At 39.9% G+C, this 23,374-nt stretch overlaps 1 protein-coding gene across 1 annotated transcript in view; it reads right to left on the reverse strand.

The window, feature by feature from the left end:
• The window catches only part of usp43a (ubiquitin specific peptidase 43a), a 190,538-nt gene that overhangs the window by 78,530 nt on the left and 88,634 nt on the right, over positions 1 to 23,374 (reverse strand). Inside the window, exons 7-9 of the mRNA XM_038269632.1 lie at positions 21,425 to 21,569; positions 8,002 to 8,170; positions 3,290 to 3,401 (exon numbers count right to left, since the gene is read on the reverse strand). Coding sequence (XP_038125560.1) covers positions 3,290 to 3,401; positions 8,002 to 8,170; positions 21,425 to 21,569 — 426 coding nt within the window. The remainder of the gene's footprint in view (positions 1 to 3,289; positions 3,402 to 8,001; positions 8,171 to 21,424; positions 21,570 to 23,374) is intronic.

The following is a 23,374-nucleotide window of genomic DNA, read 5'->3' on the forward strand; positions in this document are numbered from 1 at the left end:
AGTGACCAATAGTGTCCCTACCAAAGATGAAATCAAACCTACGCCCTTGATTGAAATACTAACATCTACTTGCTCTGAAAGTTCAAAGCCCGTCCCTGCAGGTGGCAGAATAATTTTACAGTCAACCAGCAGGTTATGATGACTATTAACTGATGAACAAAGGGGGGGGGGGTTCTTCTTTGTGCCCTTATTGAGCAAATATACATAAAAAAAAAAGAATGGTAAATGGCCTGTACTTATATAGCGCCTTTATTTAAGTCAGGAGACTTGACCAAAGGGCTTTACACTACATTCATTCACTCACACACTGATGGTGGCAAGCTACATTGTAGCCACAGCTGCCCTGGGGCTCACTGACAGAAGCGAGGCTGCCGTACACTGGCGCCACCGGGCCCTCTGACCACCATCAGTAGACAATGCAGGTGAAGTGTCTTGCCCAAGGACACAACAACACCGAAAGTCAGAGTCGGGGCTTGAAACGTCAACCCTTCGAATTCAGGGCAAACTCCTACATCCGACGCCACCGTCGCCCCGCAGAAAGAAAAACTGAGTCTTATTTTCTTTCACATATAATGCAGACACATCCGTTATTATATTTTCCTGTTCAGACTCTTGAGTAGGGTTGTCAAAAGTATCGATACTCAAAAAAAGTATCGATACTGAAACGTTGTATCCGGATACAATACTGGTTTTTGAAAGTGTCGATAAAGTGGCACCTAAACAGTCATTCATCTAAAGTGCAGATTAGAGGAAAATGCACTTTCTGAACACTGTGTGATTGAATATTTCTACGCACTTTTCAGTTTCAGACATTTTTTTCTGTAAGAGGTGCAGCTGCCGAGAATTATTTTTGTTTCTTAGCCGATTTGGCTAGTGTCATTTTTATGTGCGCAAAGCATAGCCAAGGAAGGAACACTTCATTTTATAAGTTTTTTATCAAGCTTGCTTAATATTGTGCACAGCATACAACCTTTATTGTATTTATTTATTGTATTTTATTTATTAATGAAAACATTTCTGTTGAATTTTGGAGTCTTTGTTTTTATCCTTGTGGTATCGAAAATGGTATCGAGTATCGAATATTTTCCTTAGTATCGGTATCGAGTTGAAAAGTTTAGTATCGTGACAACCCTACTCTTGAAGGAGTTTCAATTTCCCTGCTCCGTCCCTGCTTTGCTGTGACTCGTCTTTCTCAGCTCTCTCTTCATATCACCCTAACTCAAACAGTGGATCTGCTCAGCTGGTCTCTAAATGCAATTGATCAAATTTTCTCAACTGGAAGAAAGGGAAGAGGGGAGCCGTCCTGTCCTGCCGGGACAAATTTCATGAGATACACCATGGACTCCTGGAAGGCTGGGAGGATGGTGTGTTTTAGAATGCTGTCAGTGCAGGATGTCGGAGATGTTTGGATTTACGATACTCAGATTTTCTCCTCTGTTTGGATTTGGAGGATACCCGATGTATCTAAAATTACAGAGGATGTCGGCGACATTTAGGACACTGATCAGGCTGCCGGCAGCAGTTAAAGCGCTCACAGAGGCAGAGAATGAGGGACCGTAAGCTGAGCCGTATGCAGGGTGGGATTGAACTAGGGCTGCAACAACGAATCGATAAAATCGATAAAAATCGACTTTTAAAAGCGTTGGCAACGAATTTCATCATCGATTAGTTGTGTCGCGCGATTAATGCGTCATCCGCCGCCGCCGTCATCACTGCCACTTGACTGAAACGGGGGAAGAAAAAAAATTACGGCAGAGCGAGCCAGCGCCGCAGTTGCGCAGTGTTGCCAACTCAGCGACTTTGTCGCTATATTTAGCGACTTTTCAGACCCCTCCAGCGACTATTTTTCAAAAAAGCGACTAGCGACAAATCTGGCGACTTTTTACGGTGTCACTGGCGGCTCTTACGGGAAAGCATGTATCGTTCCTAATCCTGTCCTCCAGCGGCAGCTGCTGCCGTGGGGCGCCTCCCCCATCCCAACCCCGTTCTCCCGCAGGAGTCCCTCTCAGCGCTGCAGTCAGAGCAGCAGGATGTTACCTTCAGCGTCCAGACTGCAAATGAAGCGCGCATGCGCCAAGATTGATGGCGCAAATTGATCACAATAATTAAAATAGCCTTTATAAATAAATTAACTTGCAAATTATGAGGGCAAGGCTTTAAAAGTTTAAATCTTCTGGCAAAGATAAAGTAAAGAAGATCCTGCAATTTATGGAAGTAAAGCAGAATAAAATCCAGCAAGATCAGTAATATGTCAATTGATTATATGCCACATTCCCATGTAAATATCTGTCTTTGGAGGATGTGTTTTTTAGCACCCCTAGTTCTCTCATTTTTATTCCAAATACAATTTATAATTTGAATCACAGGGCTATTTTTATCTCTATGGTTCAGTATTTTCTCAAGTAGCAACTTTAACTGCTATACTTTCCTGTCTTAAAAGGCAGAACTCTTCTAGTCTAAAAAAACTAATTTGTTGAAATGGGGGGGCCTATTGTTTGAACCCCTTAGGGGCTTTTAAAAACAAAAATGTCTTTTTTTGCGCTTTATGAAACAAAGTAGCCTATATTTTGTGGATGTACAGCTACATTTCTCATGTAAGTTTGCGTAGTTTTAACACAAACATTTATTTTTCATATTGCACCAGTACAGTTAATGAGCAACCTGTACTTGTGTGCTTGTTTGTTCTGAATAAAATGTTTATTTTGGAATAAAGAGGTTAATATAAAAAATATTTTTTGGCCGATTCATCGATTAATCGAAAAATTTTTTTAAATAATCGTTAGTTGCAGCCCTAGATTGAACAAAGGCTGGCTGCGGTGGTTGAACTCAAAGGTGAGATGGAATAATATCTTTGATGTGCACGCTCGCTGCATCCTGTCAGGATAAACTGGGAAATATGCTTCCCCCCCCCCCCCCCCCCCCCCCCCTCTCCAATGTTGCTCCTATCTTTCCACAGAGATAAACGCAGCGCTAAAGAGAACCTGGGGACGCTTGGCAGCCATAAGAACGCTCCAAAGGCAGCGTTCTGCGGCACGCATGGCCTCGATTATTCCCCCGCATCCCAATGTATGCGATTAATGGATTGCACTGAAACTGAAATCTCGATTACAACGTAAATTGTAGTTGACAATTAAGAAATTGATTATGAATAAATTAAATTATTAAAAAATAATAAAGAAAAACATCTAAAAGACTAAAATGCACAAACTATTTCATTATTAAGCCTCCAGGGGTCACAGTCAGACGTCAGTGAATGGTGGACGCTGATCGGTGATGGAGGAGTAAATACCTGAGCCTGGGATCCGTTCACCATGAGGTAATACTGCTGGCTGAGGATGCTCTGCTGGAGTTGCTCCCATGAGATGCTCCTGTCTTCAAGCATGAGGAAAGGAGGCCCGAATCTGAGAGGAATAAAAGTCTAAATTAGTTTTTTTGTTTTTTCATTTGTATTAATTAACAAATAATCTAATGTGCATGCATTTCTAAGCATCTTTTAACCAAAAATTAGCAGGGTTTCTTTTTATTTAACAGCCTAAAAGCGTGGCTGCAAAATGACTTGGCTTTCAAACATCAAATTGAATGAATGAGTCTGATTTTTATCAGATTTAAATAAAAAATATTCCTCTAATATTCTGAGACCATGAAACCTTCAGTTTTCTAAATCTAAGGGAATCATAAGCTCTTCATAGATCATTTCATCTCCTGACCCTAAAGATCACATCACAATCTAACTATGACAAACTATTATAAACCGCAGGCAGAGATATTTCAAGTACAAAAAAGTCTACAGCTGCTTAGGAGTGATTACGCAGAAGGAGAACAGCCATGGAGCGTCTGTTTGGTTGGTTTCTGTATAAATAGGCTAGCTTTAAAAAAAAAGAAACAAAAAGAATAGTTTGGTATATCACTCGCCTTGTCTGATTCTGCCCTTTTATTCAGAAGAGAGGAAGTTAAAATTGAAGGGACTAAATAGAATGATGTCCAGTTTTCCTGTGTGCTAAATCTACTTTTAAGGCTAGGCTTAAAACTTTCCTTTTTGATAAAGCTTCTAGTTAGAGTGGCTCAGGTTATCCTGATCTATCTCTATAGTTCTGCTGCTATAGGCTTAGACTGCTGGAGGACATAGGGACCCCTTTTTCATCATTCTGCTTCATTCTATCTCTATTCTCCCACTCTGCAGAATCTGTTAGTTCAATCTCTAACGTTCTGCTCTCTCTGCTTTTTCTCATAGTAGCTTCATCTGGTCTGTTCCTGTTTGGCTGTGACTCCATCCTGGAGAGAAATATCAGCTGTGCTGCTGCCATCAACACCTTTGTTTCTAGATGTTGGAGCTTGGCCTGTTTTCCAGTGTAGTCCTGTTTCTCTGACTGTGACTAACTGGATGTGCTCTCTTCGTCCTCTGACATGGGAGCTGGCTCGGAGCTCGTCTGCCTGGCTGTGTGTTTCCTGGACGGGGCCGCCTGTGGAGCTGGTTGACAGTTGCTTTTGTATCTATGCTTCTTTTTCTATGTCTGCTTCTGTCTCCTTGAACCCCAGTGGGCCTCAGCAGATGGCCGCTCACACTGAGCCTGGTTCTGCTGGAGGTTTCTTCCTGTTCAAAGGGAGTTTTTCCTCTCCACTGTCGCTACAAGCATGCATAGTGTGAGGGATTGCTGAAGAGTCAATGAGTCGATGCAATCAGCTGGTTTTCCTTAGATAGAAAACTTTGAATCAATCTGACTGGATGATCTGGTGAACTGGAAAGTGACCTGAGATGACATGATGGGAATTGGAGCTATAGAAATACACTGAATAGAATCAGAATTAAAAAGCTCAAAGTGAAATCTTTGAAGGAGAAAAACTGTTCAGAATGTTTATTACTTTGCAAATTCTGAGAAGGACGTTTAATCAAACAATTCAGCGGCACACCTGAAAACAAGTCAAGCATAAAGGAGGTGATTGGAGAGCAGATGAGATTTCAAATGTCAGATCCTGATATTATCTGGCTTTTTCCAAACACCTGCAATCTGTTCTTGTCTAAAACACTACCCACATGTGAATACTGCATTCATGTTCACACATTCGAAAGCAATATCATTGCGCCTCAAAGGAGCAGATGGTGTGAGAAACTAGAAACAAATACATCTGGTTTTCCATCTGCTGGTAGTAGGTCACACATCATTGATCCGTGCCGAGTTGGCTATAAATTAAGCAGTAATTTGATGAAAACTGCAGCGCTTGTCTTAATTTCCTGCAATTGGTGAAGGATTGCTGCTAACACTGCTGTGAAAACACCGATTCCTCTTCTAAAAGATTCACAGACAGCAAATATACTGGACCAAAACAGAAATATTCTCAACTAACCTTCCTAATGCAAAGGTATGTTGTCATGGCAACGTCCCTGCTTCTGAAAATTTGAATTGTAAAAAAAGCGTCGAGCTGCTTGTTCTCCCTGAGCATGCGTGGGTTCTCTCCGGGTACTCCAGCTTCCTCCCACAGTCCAAAAACATGACTCTTAGGTTAATTGGCTTCTCTAAATCATCCTTAGATGAGTGTGAATGGTTGTTTGTCTCTGTGTTGCCCTGTGATAGACTGGAAACCTGTCCAGGATGGACCCAGCCTCTCGCCCATTGATGGGTGAAGGTAGGCACCACCACCCCTGAAGACCCCACTTGGGATAAATCGTGACGGGGAAAAAAAATGAAGGAAAACTTTAATTAGCGTTAAAGTTAGCTGCATTTCCATTACAAATGTGCGTTAAAACTATGTTGATATTAGGGGTGTAAATCCCTAGCCTGACGTAGTCCTACTCAATTCTAGTCAGAATGAGTCTGATGCTGCTCCATAGAGCTGTGATTATGGGGCGTGTTTCGAACGAACCAGGAAAAAAAATGCCTCTGCACTCAATTGGATAGACCTACAACCAATAAGAGCAACGGAGTGCGTGACGTATGTTAAGCGACGCATAGTTGTTGTCAACAAAAATCAAAGCGTGCAGTTGCACGCCTAGAATAAGATGAGCCTTGATCGCGTTTCTCTGTTCCTCTTTTAAAATTAATTTGCTGTCGATATCTTCTAGAACAGACCTAATAGCAGAATCTACTCACCTCAACTCTCCAGCGGCAGCCATTGTTGTTGTCAACCAAGCGCGCTTTGGTCACGTGGTTGATTACGTTACTGTTGATCATCTGTCCATCATCGTATAAAGCCCGCCCTGACAATTTGATTGGATCGCCAGAGAGTGGGCGATCATACTCGCGCTACTGTTGAGCAATGCCAGACCGAACTTCCCGACCTCAAACCTTGTGGGCGGGACTAAGTTCGGAATGGCACCCAGGCTAGTAAATCCCATCCAGCATGGCGATTCGATTCAGTATCGATTTCCTAATCCAACATTCAATTATTTTCGATACTCAAGAATACACCACGATACGATTCGATTAATCGATTAATTTTTTTTTTTTTTTTTTTTTTACACCTTACAGGCTAAACAAAGTTTCAAGTTTGAAATAAATCAATAAAAGCTGTAATATCGTTATGCATTTTTTTTAGAAACAACAGCAAATAACAGAAGTAGAAAAGTTGCATCAAAAAATACTGCACATAATCGGTGCAATGAGTGCAATGCAATACCTCGGCTCCAGACGTCCCGCCCCCTCCACAGACGCTCCGAAAACAACTCGTGAAGTTTGACCCGCTAGAAGAGCGAGGTGCGCGAGAACGCTGGGACCCTTTTTCCACCTGGATCTCCGCTCTTTTTGGCCCTCATGTCCCTCCGTCGTCGGACTAAACTCGCCCCCACTTCCTCGCCGCCTCGGCCGTATCTAGACCCACAGCGTGTAGCACAGACCATGCTTCAATAGTGAGCATAATATAAAAATGTCTGCATCAAGCTCACTGCAACACACTGCTGTAAGAGTATAACCAGGAAGCGAGGTAGGAGGGCAAAATAGGTTTAGCGCCACCGCAGCACGGGAGGAGAATTACGCCCAGGAGCAAATGGATAAAAATAGACCGGAGAAAAAAAAAACATGAATCGATTCTCTTGCGGACGTGTCGATGCATCGGATCGTCGGCTGTTGGATCGATGCATCGATACAAAACGATTATTATTTACACCTCTAGTTGATATAATGCTAATTTGAAAAAAATACAAATTTTGCAACTGCAGTATTTCCACTAGTGGATACCAGTATCAGGCGGGGCCCCGATCCAGAACTGTAATGGTGATATCGGTATCAGTGAGTACCAACCAATAGGGCACTGATACCATTTTGAGAGCCAAAAGTTTCTTCAACTATTGTCACCCATTCCAGGTAGGCAATAAAAAGTTCTGCTGGATTCACTTTGTTTTAGTCTTTTTCCTGCTTCACAAAGGAAGGCAGCAGCTTGACATGAAGCCATGATGGTGATTATTCTACATCCAAGTAGGATGCAGTTCTTCATATATACACACACATCAGTTTAAAACAGATGGTATCGGCCGATACTCCACAGCCAGGTATCAGGTATCAGGGCCAAAAAATGGCGAAAAAACACTAATTTCTACGGGTGGCTTTCCGTTCGATTTCACCCCCACATACCGCCACTGGCCCAGGCGCCTCTTCACGGTTTTCTGCTACTGTTTCTGCGGCTGGAATTAGATGTTAGCATTTTTCACAGACGTAATCCAAACTGCAGGCAGCAGGATAATAAAGTCCTTGGCTGATCTTCTACAATTCTTTTTTAAAAATCTATCTTTGTACTAAAATATTCTGTCATGATTTGTGGACATTAAGATCTAAAGAGAAGCGTCGTCTCCTGGTCTGTAATTCGGTGAAAGGGTGGAGTAAGAGTGAAAGTTGGAAGTTGGAGGGGATTTGGCTGCCATTCGGCTGGCGTGTGATTGGGAAGGGCCATTTTGATTGGCTGCTACCGTATGTGTGAACAATCAATCAATGATATAAATACTAACCAGCATTATTTAAATCATTTGTGGAATCCAGTCCAGAATAATGTAAATAATTTTCCCTCCCAGCTTACCTGACAGCTTGCTGTCCTGATCCGCTCGTATTGCACATGAGCAAAAGAACTTTGGAGGAGCTGCTCTGATTCAGGTACTCTGAGGACATTCTTCCTGACGCTGGTAACCTCTGACCCCGGGGTCCTGTTGTGGAGGAGTAAGGAGATGAAGGGAGGCTGTGGTGATACCCTGAGGAGAACAAAGGAGACGCACAACTTTATTCCATTTTTGAGAAGAGTTCAAAAAAGAAAAAAAGAAATAAAAAGATAAAGGTAAGATAAGAAATAGTTAAACAGCTACAGTAACGTACCGACATCCAGTGACGGGTTATCTAAATATAAAAAAGGTGTTTTGGCCTCTGATCTGTTAAACAGACAGTTGTGCATCTTATCAGAGTGGTTCCAAAATAACTGCGTAACTCTGAATTACACCAAGACTGTCTCCATGTGTTTCTCCCTTAAGAAAAATATAAACAATTAACTCAAAATAATTAATAATCAACATGAAATAAAGCCAGCTGTTAAAATTAAGTATCTGGGGGTAGTTTTAGTTTCAAAACTGAAATTTGATGCCCATATTAAGAAAATGACGAAGACTATAAAGACAAATATAAACTGTTTTCGAATGATTCGACCATGTGTATCAAATCAAGCTGCACAAGTATATTTACATGCAATGATTTTATCCCATATGTCTTATTGCGCCATCGTTTGGGCCCGGGCCACAAAGTCTGTTTTAAAACCTTTACTCTCACTTCACAAGCAAGCATTAAAAATATTCGATCAAAAACCGGTGAAGTGGCATCACTGCAAAATTAATAAAAAATACAACATGATGACATTTGAAACTTTTATAAATTTCTCATTTTTAAAAGCTATTTTTAAATGCCTTAATGGTCTTGCCCCTGAGGTAATCTGTAAATTTGTTTTAAAGTATGCAAATGAAGGAATCGGGAGAAGAGCTGGAACTAGTGGGCAGTGTTGTGCCTGAACGCGTTCATTGAACGAAAGTTCATGAACTCGTTCATATTTTGGGCGAACGTGAACTGAACGTACTGCATTACTGCCTGGTGAACGTTACTGTGAACTCGTTCATTCTGGTGTCTGTGAACGGCACGCTCTCTCAGTTCAACTCTGTTCAATCGGTTGCCAGATTTCTCTAGAGCCCTCCAGGCGAAACCCCGGCTAAATCACACCGTAAACAGGCCTTAATATGTAGCGGGAAAAACACCCAATCTGGTAACAGCAGCTACCAGCGTCGTAGCCTACAGCCGCGTGCGCCATCAAAACAAAATGCAGCGTTGAAGCTGCAGCAGCATGGAGGCGACCGTGGAGGCGACAAATCAGCAGTATGATCACTTAAAACAGGTTTATGACCAGGTGGTCGGTGAGGATGATGGCAACAAGTTTGCCCGCCGGCTTTCAGTAAAAAAATCTTCTTGAGCGGAGGTCTTCAACAGGGGATCCACGACCCCTAGGGGTTCTACGGAGGTACTGCATGATGGTCTGCATGGTTAGTTGATATTTTTATATTCCCCCCCTGCAATTTTTCCCCCACTAATTGAAATGTCTTTAAATACTCATTAACATGAAATCAACACACTGTAGTAAACAGATGAATGGAGACAAAAGATGTCTTTCAGTCATCAATGCACAAATTCAGCGACACACAGGAGCTCTTTCAAGCTGGGCACCGTTTCCTTCACAACAACCAGGAATCAGAATCAGAAAAACTTTAATAATCCCAGGGAGAAATTAATTTCTTTACATTACTCCATCTGTAATAGAGTGACTATAGGACACAATTTCATACAATATATATAGTTAGGGGGTCCCCGCTCCATCTCGCCATCAGTTTGGGGGTCCTTGGTCTGGAAAACATAGAAGACCCCTGTTCTTGAGGGTTTTACTATCCATGTAACTTGTTTGTTAAACCTGCCTGGTATAATTTTCCAGGATTCCTTTTTAGTATGTACTGAAATGGAATTTCAAATTGAAAAAAATATTAAAATTAAAAAAACATTTGCACCTTAAAGACTACTTTCCTGTTTTTCTTTTAATAATTACTCATAAAAAAGACCATTCAAGCAGCACATTTTTCCTGATGTTTTTGAGAATATACTGTAGGGGTGAAAGCTGCAGCTGCTACTAGTGTGAAGTGAATGGACAGCAACAAAGCATTAAAGGAACAATGGGGAAATGCTGTCCCCTCAATGCTAATGTAAACCCTGGTTGGATAAGGATTCAAAACTGGATATGAAGATGAAATCTGACGCACAGTTTCAGAGTTACAACTGATAAAATAATTGCTGTCTGTGGTTCTACAGTAGGCTATGGTGTAATTGAGCAATATATGAAAAAAAAAAGAACTATGAACTAGTTCATTTTTTGGTTTTGAATTATGAACTATGAACTGAACTAGTTCATTTTAAAATGTGTGAACTGAACTTTGAACTAGTTCACGTAGAAAGAGAACTTTCCCAACACTGCTAGTGGGAACTGCAGGATTAAAAGATGTCGGACATCTATGGGTCAGTCGGCCTTCTCAGTGAAAGCATCACATCTCTGGAACTCTTTGCCTCTGGAGCTTAAGTCACAGACTGATATTCGACTTTTCTCCACAAGATTGAAAAAATGGCTCAAAGACAATCAAGAGTGTGAGCACTAAACTGGCTTGTACTGTACATTTGTTTTTTTATGCATCTGTGTGTCGTTACTAACCTCCCTCCCCCTTAATGCTAACACCTTTTAAAAGCCTAACCAGGGACGAAGGCTGCAAATTAGCCCATGGCTACAAGCCTTATGTACTCGGACGTCGGCCACCTGTTTGGTTGCAATGTTTAATTGAACTGCCCCTGTCAAATAAACAAATAAATAAATAAAATGAAAATAAAAGCTTGGAAACGAGACCAACAGCTGATAAAAACAAAGTTCCATTTGTTATTCAGAAACGTTGTTTTTCCCAAATACCAGACGTCATTCAGACGTTGGTTTTTAGGCTGAATCTGGTCGGTCCGTCATAGTCTTGATTTATAGTCTTGATTTAGTCCAGAAATTGTTGTTGAAAACTGGGCTGCATTTGGTCGGTCTGATTTCGTCCCACTTTAGTCCAATAATAGGCGCTTGAAAAGTTCTTCAAACCCACTTTCAAAAGTTGAATTTACGGTTTTTCACTGTTCACTTTTAAAGCAAATGTAGACGTTATTTGGACGTAAATCATGTCTTCTTTTCACCGATTTCTGTTCGATGGGTTCGTTTTCTGTCCCAATAAATGCTTTTTTTTTTAAATTGATGCAGTTTTCTCAACAATAGAGCTGCAACAATTTCATTTCTGAAACCTGATACCAGGGGCAGATTTAGGAAATTTGGGGCCCCAGGGAAGACAGGCAGGGGCCCCTCTGAATGGAGAAAACACATAGAACAGCCCCATTCTCCAGATAGAGAAATGTTAATAGAATAGACATCCATTATCTGTTCTAGGTTTTGTCCCTCTCTTATTCTCCCTTTTTCTTCTCTATGTTTTGTACTCTGGCGCTCAATTTTCATGTGACGGCAAACGTTTCACTGTAGACAAGCCATGATCTGCTTATCTGTTCTCCATTTTTCATTTGGATGAAATAATAGCTGCATGAATCATGACAGCAGACAAGATAGAGGAGAGCAGGAGGCGGGGTTACCAATCTACTCGCTCTGGAGAGCAGAGTTCGCTGCTTTTAGATGTTGTCTCCAAAGTCTCCAGGAGCAGAAAAAAGTCTCTAGATTTGGCGCTAGGAGCTTTTTAGAAATCAAAGTGCTAGAGGGGTCTGAAAAGTGGCTAAATATAGCGACTAAAGCGCTAAGTTGGCAACACTGCTCTTTGCATGGTTTGTTTTCAAATGGTTTGCTGCTGTCTGTTTGGACCTTTCTGAACATGTGCAGCAAATGGACTGATCCAATATGGTGGACGCTGAAGGGGGGGGGCTGAGACACACTGTTGGAGTAATTGTATATAAATGTATCTGTTTTATCATGCATAAAGCTGTGTGCAATGTGCATGTGTTTATAACCATCTTTTCTGTAGTATGTAGATTTGCTTTTGGGGAGGTTGTGGTTGATCTACGGGCAACACTCGACCTGCTGAACTTTGGTGAACAGCTTCAACAGCTTAAATTTGGACTGAACCCTGATATTTATAGGATATTTACTGAGACTGCAAGTCTGAATTCCTCATGTTGTCTCTAGTCACTAAAGTAGTCGTAGATTTTGTAACCAGGGACCTCTGATTTAAATAAAAAGCAAGGAGAACGCTGGGACTGCAGAGTGAGGTGGAGGTTGTAAACTCTGCAGTCTCTTCCTACTCTCCTCGCAAGTGAAACTAAATTAATTGTCTCTGTGCCTTCTTTCTTTCTCTGTATGTATGTATGATGTTTTAGGTACTTAGACCTGACACACACTTAATATTATCAGCGTTCTGATGGCCAGGAACTTGGGGCCCTGGGCAACTGCCAGAGATGGGAAGTAACGAAGTACAAATACTTCGTTACTGTACTCAAGTAGATTTTTCTGATATTTTTACTTTACTACTTATTTTTATGGTGACTTTTTACTTCTACTCCTTACATTTTACACAAATATCTGTACTTTCTACTCCTTACATTTTAAAAAATTGTCTCGTTACTTTAGTTTTGAATCATTTCAATGGAGTTACCGTTATTATTTTTCACGTCATCAATACCAAATTCAATCTAATTGGATGGGAATCTACGTTGCGTTTGACGCACCACTACAAGATGAATCGACAGATTCGGCGGTATTCATTGGCGGCAAATCATTGCAGCTTGGTGGCGGTGGCGTTAGCATAGTAGCATGGACGACGAGATGATTGAAAATGAACACAACGGAGATCTAGTCCTATTGGCAGACATCCATTTAAAATGTAGGCAACGGCATGAAAAAAGTGGTTTCTACTTTTACTTTTATACTTTAAGTACATTTACAAGCCTGTACTTTGTTACTTTTACTTTAGTAAAGAAGTTTAATCAGTACTTCCACTTTTACCAGAGTATTTTTTAACACAAGTATCTGTACTTTTACTCCAGTACGGAAAGTGAGTACTTTTGCCATCTCTGGCAACTGCCTAGTATTGCCTAATGGTGACCCCCTCCCCCCCCCGGTGAAGTGTCGGTGAATTTTGACATTTTTTGGGTTAATTTTAAATCTTTTTTTTCTGGACTACTTTGAAAATGACTCTAAGATGCGTTTTAATTTTACCATAAGGTCAGTTGAAGCCATCAATCTGCATATATTAATTTTAGCCCTCTGTACTTCTCAGTAAAGTCTCGCTTTATTAGGAAACTGTATTCACTACTTTTACTTTGAAAGAATAGTTTTTCAGGACGCGTGTTTTGTGCTTTAAAGGACTTCAGCGTTTCCCTTTGGTTGATCCAATACAATTAAGTCCATTTAAGTTCCTCCCTGTGTTCAATTTCTGGGTGTATTAAGCGAAGGATGTGTAAGAGTGGCAGTGATTAATTACATGTTAGGGATCAAACAAGCACTGTTTAATTAAGTCTTTTAATAATGTCAAAGTTCATGTTTCTGTGGAGATAAGAGGTTGTGGCTTCTGTATCCCTCCCAGCTATTAATCACCACAGCATGTCTTTTAGTTTGTGTGAAAGTGTTTGATAGAAGATTCAATTCCTTTTACAGCTCCGGAGGGGAAACGAGAAGAAAAGAGCAACTCTAACGTCATGAAGACTCTTCCAAAATATTTCTCTTAATAATTGTCACATAAGATGCCAATGTTTGTGAAGCAGCTTTATGTTTTAGCAGATGACATGTTTACATTGGGGTCCCAGCTTAGTTTTATTTGTCTTCATATGTTATCAAAAAAGTGCACAGTTGCAAATGAAGGCAGGGAAATTAAATCAGGGTATTGTGTTGTTCCTAGCTTCCAGATGAATTAGTGGATTAGCCACATTAAGCCTATTAGGAAACAAAGTTAGAGCTCCTCACTGCTTTGAAACATGCAACCAGATTTATTAGCATAGCCTCTTTCACCTCGGGAATAAATCCTTTTTAAGACCAGAGGAGGATACAGTCCATTGTCTGTTAAAGTGTGTGCATACAGTTCAGGCGTTTGGGTTGTCTCTGCCTTTTGCACCAATTTTCCTCGTTGCTATTTTTAGACGGGAATAAAAAAAGAGAGAATGCTGAACTGGAGGAGTGCAGCACCTTTTTAATCTGCATTAAATGAGACTCTCCACTCAAATAAAATGTTCGTATGAGGGGAAAATAAATATCCCATATAGTTTTTCTAAAATTTATTTTGTCATACATATATGTTGTTGCTGACCGGTTTTCTCTCTGAGTAATATCACCCATGAAGCCCTTTCTGACACCCCACCCAACGAAATAAGTAATCAAGTACATATGATTCGTGCTGATATTCAATTACATTCAATTAATTTCACATTCACATTCATCATTTTAGGGAAGAAAGGGATTCTGGGAAGAGTTGACATAAAATACAACTTGATTATCATAATTTTAGGACTTAATCCTCATAATTTTACCACTATTCTCGACATTTTATGACTTTATTCTCATAATTCTGACTTTATTCTCGTAATTCTAACTTTATTCTCGTAATTTTAGGACTTTATTCTCGTAATTTTAGGACTTTATTCTCATAATTCTGACTTTATTCTCGTAATTTTAGGACTTTATTCTCATAATTCTGACTTTATTCTCAACATTTTATGACTTTATTCTCATAATTCTGACTTTATTCTCGTAATTCTTACTTTATTCTCATAATTCTGACTTTATTCTCGACATTTTATGACTTTATTCTCATAAATCTGACTTTATTCTCGACATTTTATGACGCTATTCTCATAATTCTGACTTTATTCTTGTAATTTTAGGACTTTATTCTCGTAATTCTGACTTTATTCTTGTAATTTTAGGACTTTATTCTCGTAATTCTGACTTTATTCTCATAATTCTGACTTGATTCTCGTAATTTTAGGACTTTATTCTCGTAATTTTAGGACTTTATTCTCGTAATTCTGACTTTATTCTTGTAATTTTAGGACTTTATTCTCGTAATTCTGACTTTATTCTCATAATTCTGACTTGATTCTCGTAATTTTAGGACTTTATTCTCGTAATTTTAGGACTTTATTCTCGTAATTCTGACTTTATTCTCATAATTCTGACTTTATTCTCATTATTTTATGACTTAATTCTCAAAATAGAAAAAAAGAAATCTCTAGCCTGGTCCTAATACTCCGTCATACTATGTGCTCTAATCTCTGATCTCTAATTAAAAGATAAACTTGACCTAAAGTGGACAGAGCTGTGGTAAATGAGCGACAGCTGAAAGAGAAGGAGTGGGACGATACTGGAGAAAAATGTTCAAATGACCCTACAGGCTGAGGAGTGTAGAGCAACATTAATTAAACAGCTCAATACTAACGGAGATACTGTTGCCCCTCTGGCATCAACTCTCCTATTAGACCACCGTTCTCCATTCCTTCATGTTGCTTAGTGTCTTATATCCCGACTGCTCCAAGGGCCTGAAATGAATTAACTGTCGGGAATGACTCAGTTTTATCTAAAGCAGCCGAGTAATGAAGGACCAGAAAAGATAAATGCCAGAAAAAAATTTTTAAATTTCTGTCTGTCTGATTTATAAACATATGAACTGGGGGCACCTTCTAACTAAATTAATAATAATTCATGTCATTTAAAAATCAGCCAGTGGCCATCTGTCAGTCAGTCAGTACGTACGCTGGACCCAGGGGCGAATTTAGGAAAGTTGGGGCCCTAGTCAAAGACAGGCAGGGGGCCCTCTGAATGGAGAAGACAACACATCAAACAGCCCCATTCTCCAGATAGAGAAATGTTAATAGAATAGACATCCATTATCTGTTCTAGGTTGTGTCCCTCTCTTCTTGTCCCTTTTCTTCTTGTTTTCCTCTCTATGTTTTGTACTCAGCTGACTTTTCATGCTGTCTCTAAAGGAATGAAAGATTTTTTCCAAGCACTAAGCTCACTTAGCTGATTGCTCCTTCCTGTGTTTCCAAAAAGGCCAAAGTAAATAACCCAGTCCTTCTTTTCACTGTAGACAAGCCATGATCTGCTTCTCTGTTCTCCATTTTTCATTTGGATGAAATAATAGCTGCATGAATCATGACAGCAGACAAGATAGAGGAGAGCAGGAGGCGGGGCTACCAATCTACTCGCTCTGGAGAGCAGAGTTCGCTGCTTTTAGATGTTGTCTCCAAAGTCTCCAGTAGCAGAAAAAAGTCTCTAGATTTGGCGCTAGGAGCTTTTTAGAAATCAAAGTGCTAGAGGGGTCTGAAAAGTGGCTAAATATAGCGACTAAAGCGCTAAGTTGGCAACACTGCTCTTTGCATGGTTTGTTTTCAAATGGTTTGCTGCTGTCTGTTTGGACCTTTCTGAACATTTGCAGCAAATGGACTGATCCAATATGGTGGACACTGAAGGGGGGGGGTTTAAAAAACATAATGTACACAAATAAGGAATAGTTGTATTAACCATACATGTAAGCAGAGCCCTAGGCAACTGCCTAGTATTGCCTATTAGAGACTGACATTTTTTCGGGAATCCCACGGGTCACGGGATTCCCGTGGGATTCCCGTGGGATGGGAGTCAGTATTAGTAACGATCACGGGATCGGGACGGTACAGGATTAAACATTAACGGGAGCAAACCAATAGTAACTTCCGCTCTGAGTTTTTCATCCGCGCTCAAAAACAACAAGAATGAGAGTGGTGCGGGAGCGGGAGTCATTCTGAATGGGAGCGGGATGGGAGTGGGAGTAATTTCACCAGGAGTGGGACGGGACAGGATTTAGATTTCTACTCTGGCCCGGGGATCGGGACGGGACACCATTTTTTTCTGTGGGAGTGGGACGGGACAGGAGTGAAAATCCACTCCTGTGTCAGTCTCTATTGCCTATTGGTAAATTCGTCGCTTTTGGAACATATTTTGTGGGAACATCTTATGGCGCAACATTCTAAGTTCAATACTGTCATACAATTTAAAGCAATCAGTGCAGACCATAGAAATCTGTACTAATTTGCCCTGAGGTTCCATATTGAACTTCCTGCGTCGAGCATGAGAGAGAGCCTGAGTGTGGTAACCCCAGATGCAACGCACCTGCTTCTCATTCACCCCTGAGACCTTATAACATTGACAATTTGGGACAACAGAAAGGAAAAATGTCTTTTTGAGAACAATTTCTACATTCCCAATAAGTACTTAATTTTCTGTGTGTGTGGTTTACTTTGAGGGGACAGTAATTTACACAATAAATAATAATAAGCAATAAAAATAACAATAAATCATGCTTTACATTGATTGCTTTTTACTTTACACCAGGGTTATATCTTCAGGGTTGACCCAGCAAAAGAAGCATATATAGATAGTGAAAAAATATTTTAGCATCCTGTTAGCAATAGCTGCTATAGCCAATAGAGCATCAGTGAAAAAACTACAGTATAAGCAGTGAACCTGGGGAGGGCAGTCTAACTAGTTTAAAGGTAAAGTCCGCTCAGCAAGGAATAATCAATGGATCATTATTTATACCTAAAACTAATAACGTTTCCAGTAGGGATGCACGATATAATCGGCCCCCTATCGGTATCGGACATCGGCCACCCCACCGATATTTAACCCGATATTTGATCAGCTTCTGAGTTTCTAAAGTCTAAAAAAAAAAAAAATACTACTTCTTCTTCTTCCTCAAAAACTTCTTTTTTACAGACTTAAAAACTTCTAAAGACGAGGGAAAAAATATTGATCCATTAAAATATCCCAATATCTTCCTATGCTGATATATTGCCATTTAAAAACACCATATCAATCTCTTTCACTAATGAAATATTGCTATATGTCATCGTTATGCTACGAAATCCCTAGAAAATTCATGAAATGTTGCCATATTTTTATATGTTGATATATTGACGCGGTATCGATCTATTTTACTAACAAAATCTCACAAGAATTAGCAAAATATCACGAGAGTTTGTAACAGAACGATGAAATTTCACGGTTTCGTGGTCACAGTGTTCGGTTTGGTATAAGTTGATTGTTAGGAAAATCTATTATGTCTTGTAGAGTATAACACGTGTTGCACGATGCTTTTATTAAGTCAACAAACATTTACATGAAAAAATTAGGGATATAATCGGCCCCCTATCGGTATCGGCCTTAAAACTGAATATCGGACATCGGCCCCCCCACCGATATTCAACCCGATTTTTGATCAGCTTCTGAGTCTAAAAAAAAAAAAAAAAAATACTACTTCTTCCTCAAAAACTTCTTTTTTACAGACTTAAAAACTTCTAAAGACGAGGGAAAAAATATTGATCCATTAAAATATCCCAATATCTTCATATGCTGATATATTGCCATTTAAAAACACCATATCAATCTCTTTTACTAATGAAATATTGCTATATGTCATCGTTATGCTACGAAATCCCCCGAAAATTCACCAAATGTTGCCATATTTTTATATGTTGATATATTGACGCGGTATCGATCTATTTTACTATCAAAATCTCACAAGAATTTGCAAAATATCACGAGAGTTTTTAACAGAACGATGAAATTTCACCAGATTTTGAAAGTAAAATAGATCGATACCGCGTTTTTAAAAATCAATTTGATATCAGCATATGAAAATATATTGGAGTATATTATTTTTCAAAGTGTCAGAAATGGATAACAAAACTGCTATTTTCAATGACTACTTATTTTTGTCCAGCTTTAACATCGGTATCGATATCGGTTATCGGCTACATGAGTTTTAAAATATCGGCATATCGGATATCGGCCAAAATCCCAATATCGTGCATCCCTAGTTTCCAGTGATTTAATGAATTTAACTTCAGTTATAAAAAGAATAAAAATAATAATTTTCATTGCGATGAGTCTAGGAGCGTCCATTTTTGCCCAATATTTAGGAGCAGTCCCATTTCTCTCACTTGCACTCGGTTTTTTCGCAATCATGCGTAAAACAGTGTGTCCCAATAGTTATAGGAGCGATGGGGAAGTGCCCTCCAACATTTAAAATGATCTCTTCAGACCGAGTGATGTCAGGAGCTGACCTGGAAACGAAAAGGATTCCCTGTCGTCGTTGGATCGCCAACGTGAAGAGGGAGGATTTGCCATCGAACTTCTGGCCAGAGAAAAAACCCGTAATATGTAGCCAACATTTGGAAGAAGAATGTTTTCAAGATGACTTGGATAATAGCGCATTGTGACAAACACCAGATACAGCACTGGGACTTGATCAACAGCCGATACCGCACCGTGACGTCACGAACCAGTAGGTGGCAGTAGTGTTCTTTGACAAACATGGATGCCTCCAGTAAAGCACATTCACATGGAAATTACTCTGAATTAAAAACACTGATCATTTATTGAACAGGATGGAATCATTTCAGATTTAAAGAACTTTCAGAATTTTGAATTTTTATTATGACTGGAATTTTCTGTTAAAATTAATCTTCATCCACTATAAGGTGACATGACATTGCATCACCTGCCGCCACAACATCTCCAACGCATCCATGTATGAAAGGAAAACAATACATAAGAGCAAGAAAGCTGCAGTTATTTAAATAGCTCGGGGGATTTTGCACTTAGTTGCATCACTCTTTAAATATTAACCCCGCATTCTAAGACCAGTGAGGTGTTTGGTAAATATGTTACTGAAAATGCAAGAATGTGCTCTTAGAGAAATACTTTATACATTCCTGCTCACCTCTTGATTAGATTCAATTAAAGGTGATTATTTAACATTAACGCTGTGCTTTTAGAAACTGTTTAGTGGATTGTTGTGAATTCATCCATCGTCATTCAATAGAAATATGAGACAATGCCTTTTTCTTAAAACATAATAGTGCAACTGCAGAATTAAAGAGATGTTCTGAGGTTTTTGTTGCTTCTCTATCTTCCTCCTTATGCAGAAGCTCGACTTCTCCACTGACTGAATTTAAAATCCTACTGATTAAAAAATAGAGAAGAAAACCTTCCCAGGGTTTTTAAGCACCCAGTGCTACCCCAATCTTCCTTTATCGCTCTATTAACATGTGAAAATTGCCTCGGTTACTAACGACAAAATAGGACACAACTGTGGGCTTTGAAACTTAATGGATTTTCAAGCATTTTCTATCCAACGGCTGCTGTTTCCCAGAAACACAAAACCTCATCACTGTAGCAGACGGCTGTATTCATCCAACATCGGCCACATTAGTGACGAGGACGGCGGCTCAACACAGCAAAGGAACTGACTTTGTCTGACATCGACAATCATAAAGCAATGTGTTATTATTGGACCATTAAAAATAGATGTAGAAGTTATTTTTCATAAAATATTTGTTAGAAAAATATTTAATATTAAAGGAACAGGCATATATATATATATATATATATATATATATATATATATATATGCGTTTTCTGACGCCCCATCCAACGAAATAAGTAATCAAGTACATATGATTCGTGCTGATATTCAATTACATTCAATTAAGATTATATAGTGCCTATTCAAAATAATATTTAATTTGTCATTATTTGGAGATTTTCAGAACAAGTGGTTGTTTTCAAATGTGGGCCATGGTGGGCTACTTTCCCAGAGCTCCAGGGACCTGAATGAAGCATTTCCACTGAAATATAAAGAATAAAATCCCAGTTTCACCCAAGTAGGTTATGTACCGGTAGTATTAATTTTGGCTCAGTAATCATCCCAACGATTGTCTGATCACATTCTTCATAACCTTTCCTAAATAGCAACACAATAAAAAAGGATGCCAGTGAAGAATGAGCTGCAGAGGGGGAGTTGATGTGTGTTTGGTCATGACTGTGGAAGAGGAGGAGGAGTAAAAGGAGGGTCTTCCCATCAGTACCATCCATGCTAAGACCGCCACTGCTCATAACATTAATTTCTTCTTCACTTCTGGCTTTTAGGAACATTTAAAGCTTTATTATTCAGATGCATCACGATTTTTAGCAGATTAGGGTCAAATAGAAACCAACGTGGAGCCAAACCTTCAGAAATTCAATCTTTAGTTTCATAAATGTAATCAGCAGGCTTTCATGCGAGACTTTACTCCAGCAAAATTTATATTTTTAATGATGCAGCCATTTAGACATTAAATTAAATGTAATCTGTTAGGATGCAGCAGTGCATGACCAAAGAGAAAGAGAGCTATTTATTCTCTAAAGTAAAATGTGTGCATTTGGGGGAAAAAAGGCAGAGTAATCACAGAAATGGACTCAATGGAAATAAAAAACAGTTAGACAGGAAATCATCATTAAATGGGACTGAAAGTTAATCAGAAAAACTTTTAAATAGTACAGTTTAAAATGTTGTTTGAGGAGGAGTTAAGAAAGAGTATTTTTTTTCCCCCAGGGTTACCTGAGTGTGGAGCAGAGCCCCCTTTGCTGCTGAGGGGCGGAGCCTGGAAGGCGTAGACGACGTCGCTATCAGCGATGGCGGTCAAGTCGTCGTCGTCTGAGAAAGACCGCTCGAAACCAGTGGAGTAAAGTTCTGCCAGGATCACCTGCACCACAGTGAGGAGGACAGCATGTGTCAGGAATCCAGTTTGTTTGGTCTGTTTTTGTGTTTCCTTTCCTCCTCCAGCAGGTGGTGCCCCGTCCTCATTGGGTCTCCCTGCACACCTGCAGCTCATTGCCTCATTACCTGTGTAGTGTTCTTAAGCTGCTGACTGCCACTACCTCGACGTCAGAGTGTTTGCCAGTACAGGGCACTCTAGCCATGCTTAGTTTAGCAGAGTCTAACCTGAGTCTTTGTTTTGCCAATACTGGGTTCTAGTGATGGTGAGATGAAGCCTCATGAGGCATTGAACCGTTTGGCCAAATTGCTTCAACGATCCCCACAGTTCATGAGGCTCCATGTGAACATGTCACCACCTACTGGTGGACAGCAGAACTACAGTTTGTAATAAAATCTGTGATTTTTTTTGCAATTGTTTTTATTTTTTCCCCCTTTTAAGTTCCCTTGAAATTGTTAATGGTTGGTGTGTATAATAAAATCTTTTGTAAGTGTAAAATTTCTTAGAACAATCATTTAAGGTGCACAGTTTTTCTGCCATTTTAGTGAAATAAACTCAAGCAGACAGTGACAGTGTTTGTGCAAATTGGGCAATAGTGAACAAAATGAAAGGTGTTAGTCATTTTTAATCAAACATGATAGTTTTTCCACGTTTTTTGGTTTTAATCAGGTTGGAAGTTGTGTTCAACCAATCTTTTGACTAAACCGACCTAATTTTCCCAATCTATATTTTGACTCGGGCAAAACAATGCAAATTAGTCTCATCAGCCAAAATAATTAAGTTTAATCGCAACTTTCAAAAGGAAGAGATAGGTCTTGAACCATCAACCTCTGGCGTGAGAGCCTGTCCCTTACAGAGGACGCCACTCATGTAGATAGTCTGATTTGGGAGAAAATACTTCTTAACACGGACGTGTTAACACTGGCTTTGTCTGGTGGTTTGCTCAGATTTTGATCATTACATTGTTTATTCAAACCAAATTAGCTTTAAGCAACTAGATTGGTTGGAAAAACAACCAATCTATTATTAGAATCTATCCAAACTTTATCCAGCTGACAGCAGCTCTCCTCCAAACTCCCACATCTTGACTGAACACTGAGGCTGTTTAGATGCCTGTCAAAATTCTTGTGCTTCCTGAACCACTTACCGAAGCGGTCACATGGCATCACGGTAGCGAGGCCTCGGACGTCATCAATTTTTGCCCCTCCTCTAAATGAATCACGCCTCGACACGCGCTTCGGGGAAACGCCCCCTCCATTACTCGACACACACCTCGAAGCCTCGGCTCATCTCATAACATCACTACTGGGTACTCTAGCCATGCTTAGTTTAGCAGAGTCTAAACTGAGTCTTTGTTTGCCTGTTTTGGATACTCTAGCCAAGCTGAGTTTTTCTGAGTCAATCTGAGTTTTTGTCAACCTGAGTCTTAACATTTTTTCTGTCTTGGCCTCTCAACAGGAACTCATCCTGCAAACTGGATTTGTTCGGACCTTCTCTCTCTGGAAGGTTCAACTGAGCTTCTAACTGAGCTGGGGTTCCAAACAGGAAGTTTGGATCCACTTTCAACCAAGAGGTCGTTTGAGCTTCACACCAAGCAAAGGTTTCTTCTGCACCACAGCCCGTTCAAGTACCGCAGGAATTCAGAGTGGCAGTCAGCTTTTCCTTTCACTCCAAACAGGAAGTTTGGATCAACTTTCCCCAAGAGGTCATTTGAGCTTCACACCGAGCGAAGGTTTCATCTGCACCACAGCCCGTTCAGGTACTGCAGGAAATCAGAGTGGCACCTTCTTCAT

Source organism: Cyprinodon tularosa, unplaced genomic scaffold (genome assembly GCF_016077235.1).
Source record: "Cyprinodon tularosa strain WSP-4 unplaced genomic scaffold, ASM1607723v1 ctg732, whole genome shotgun sequence".
NCBI lineage: Eukaryota > Metazoa > Chordata > Actinopteri > Cyprinodontiformes > Cyprinodontidae > Cyprinodon > Cyprinodon tularosa.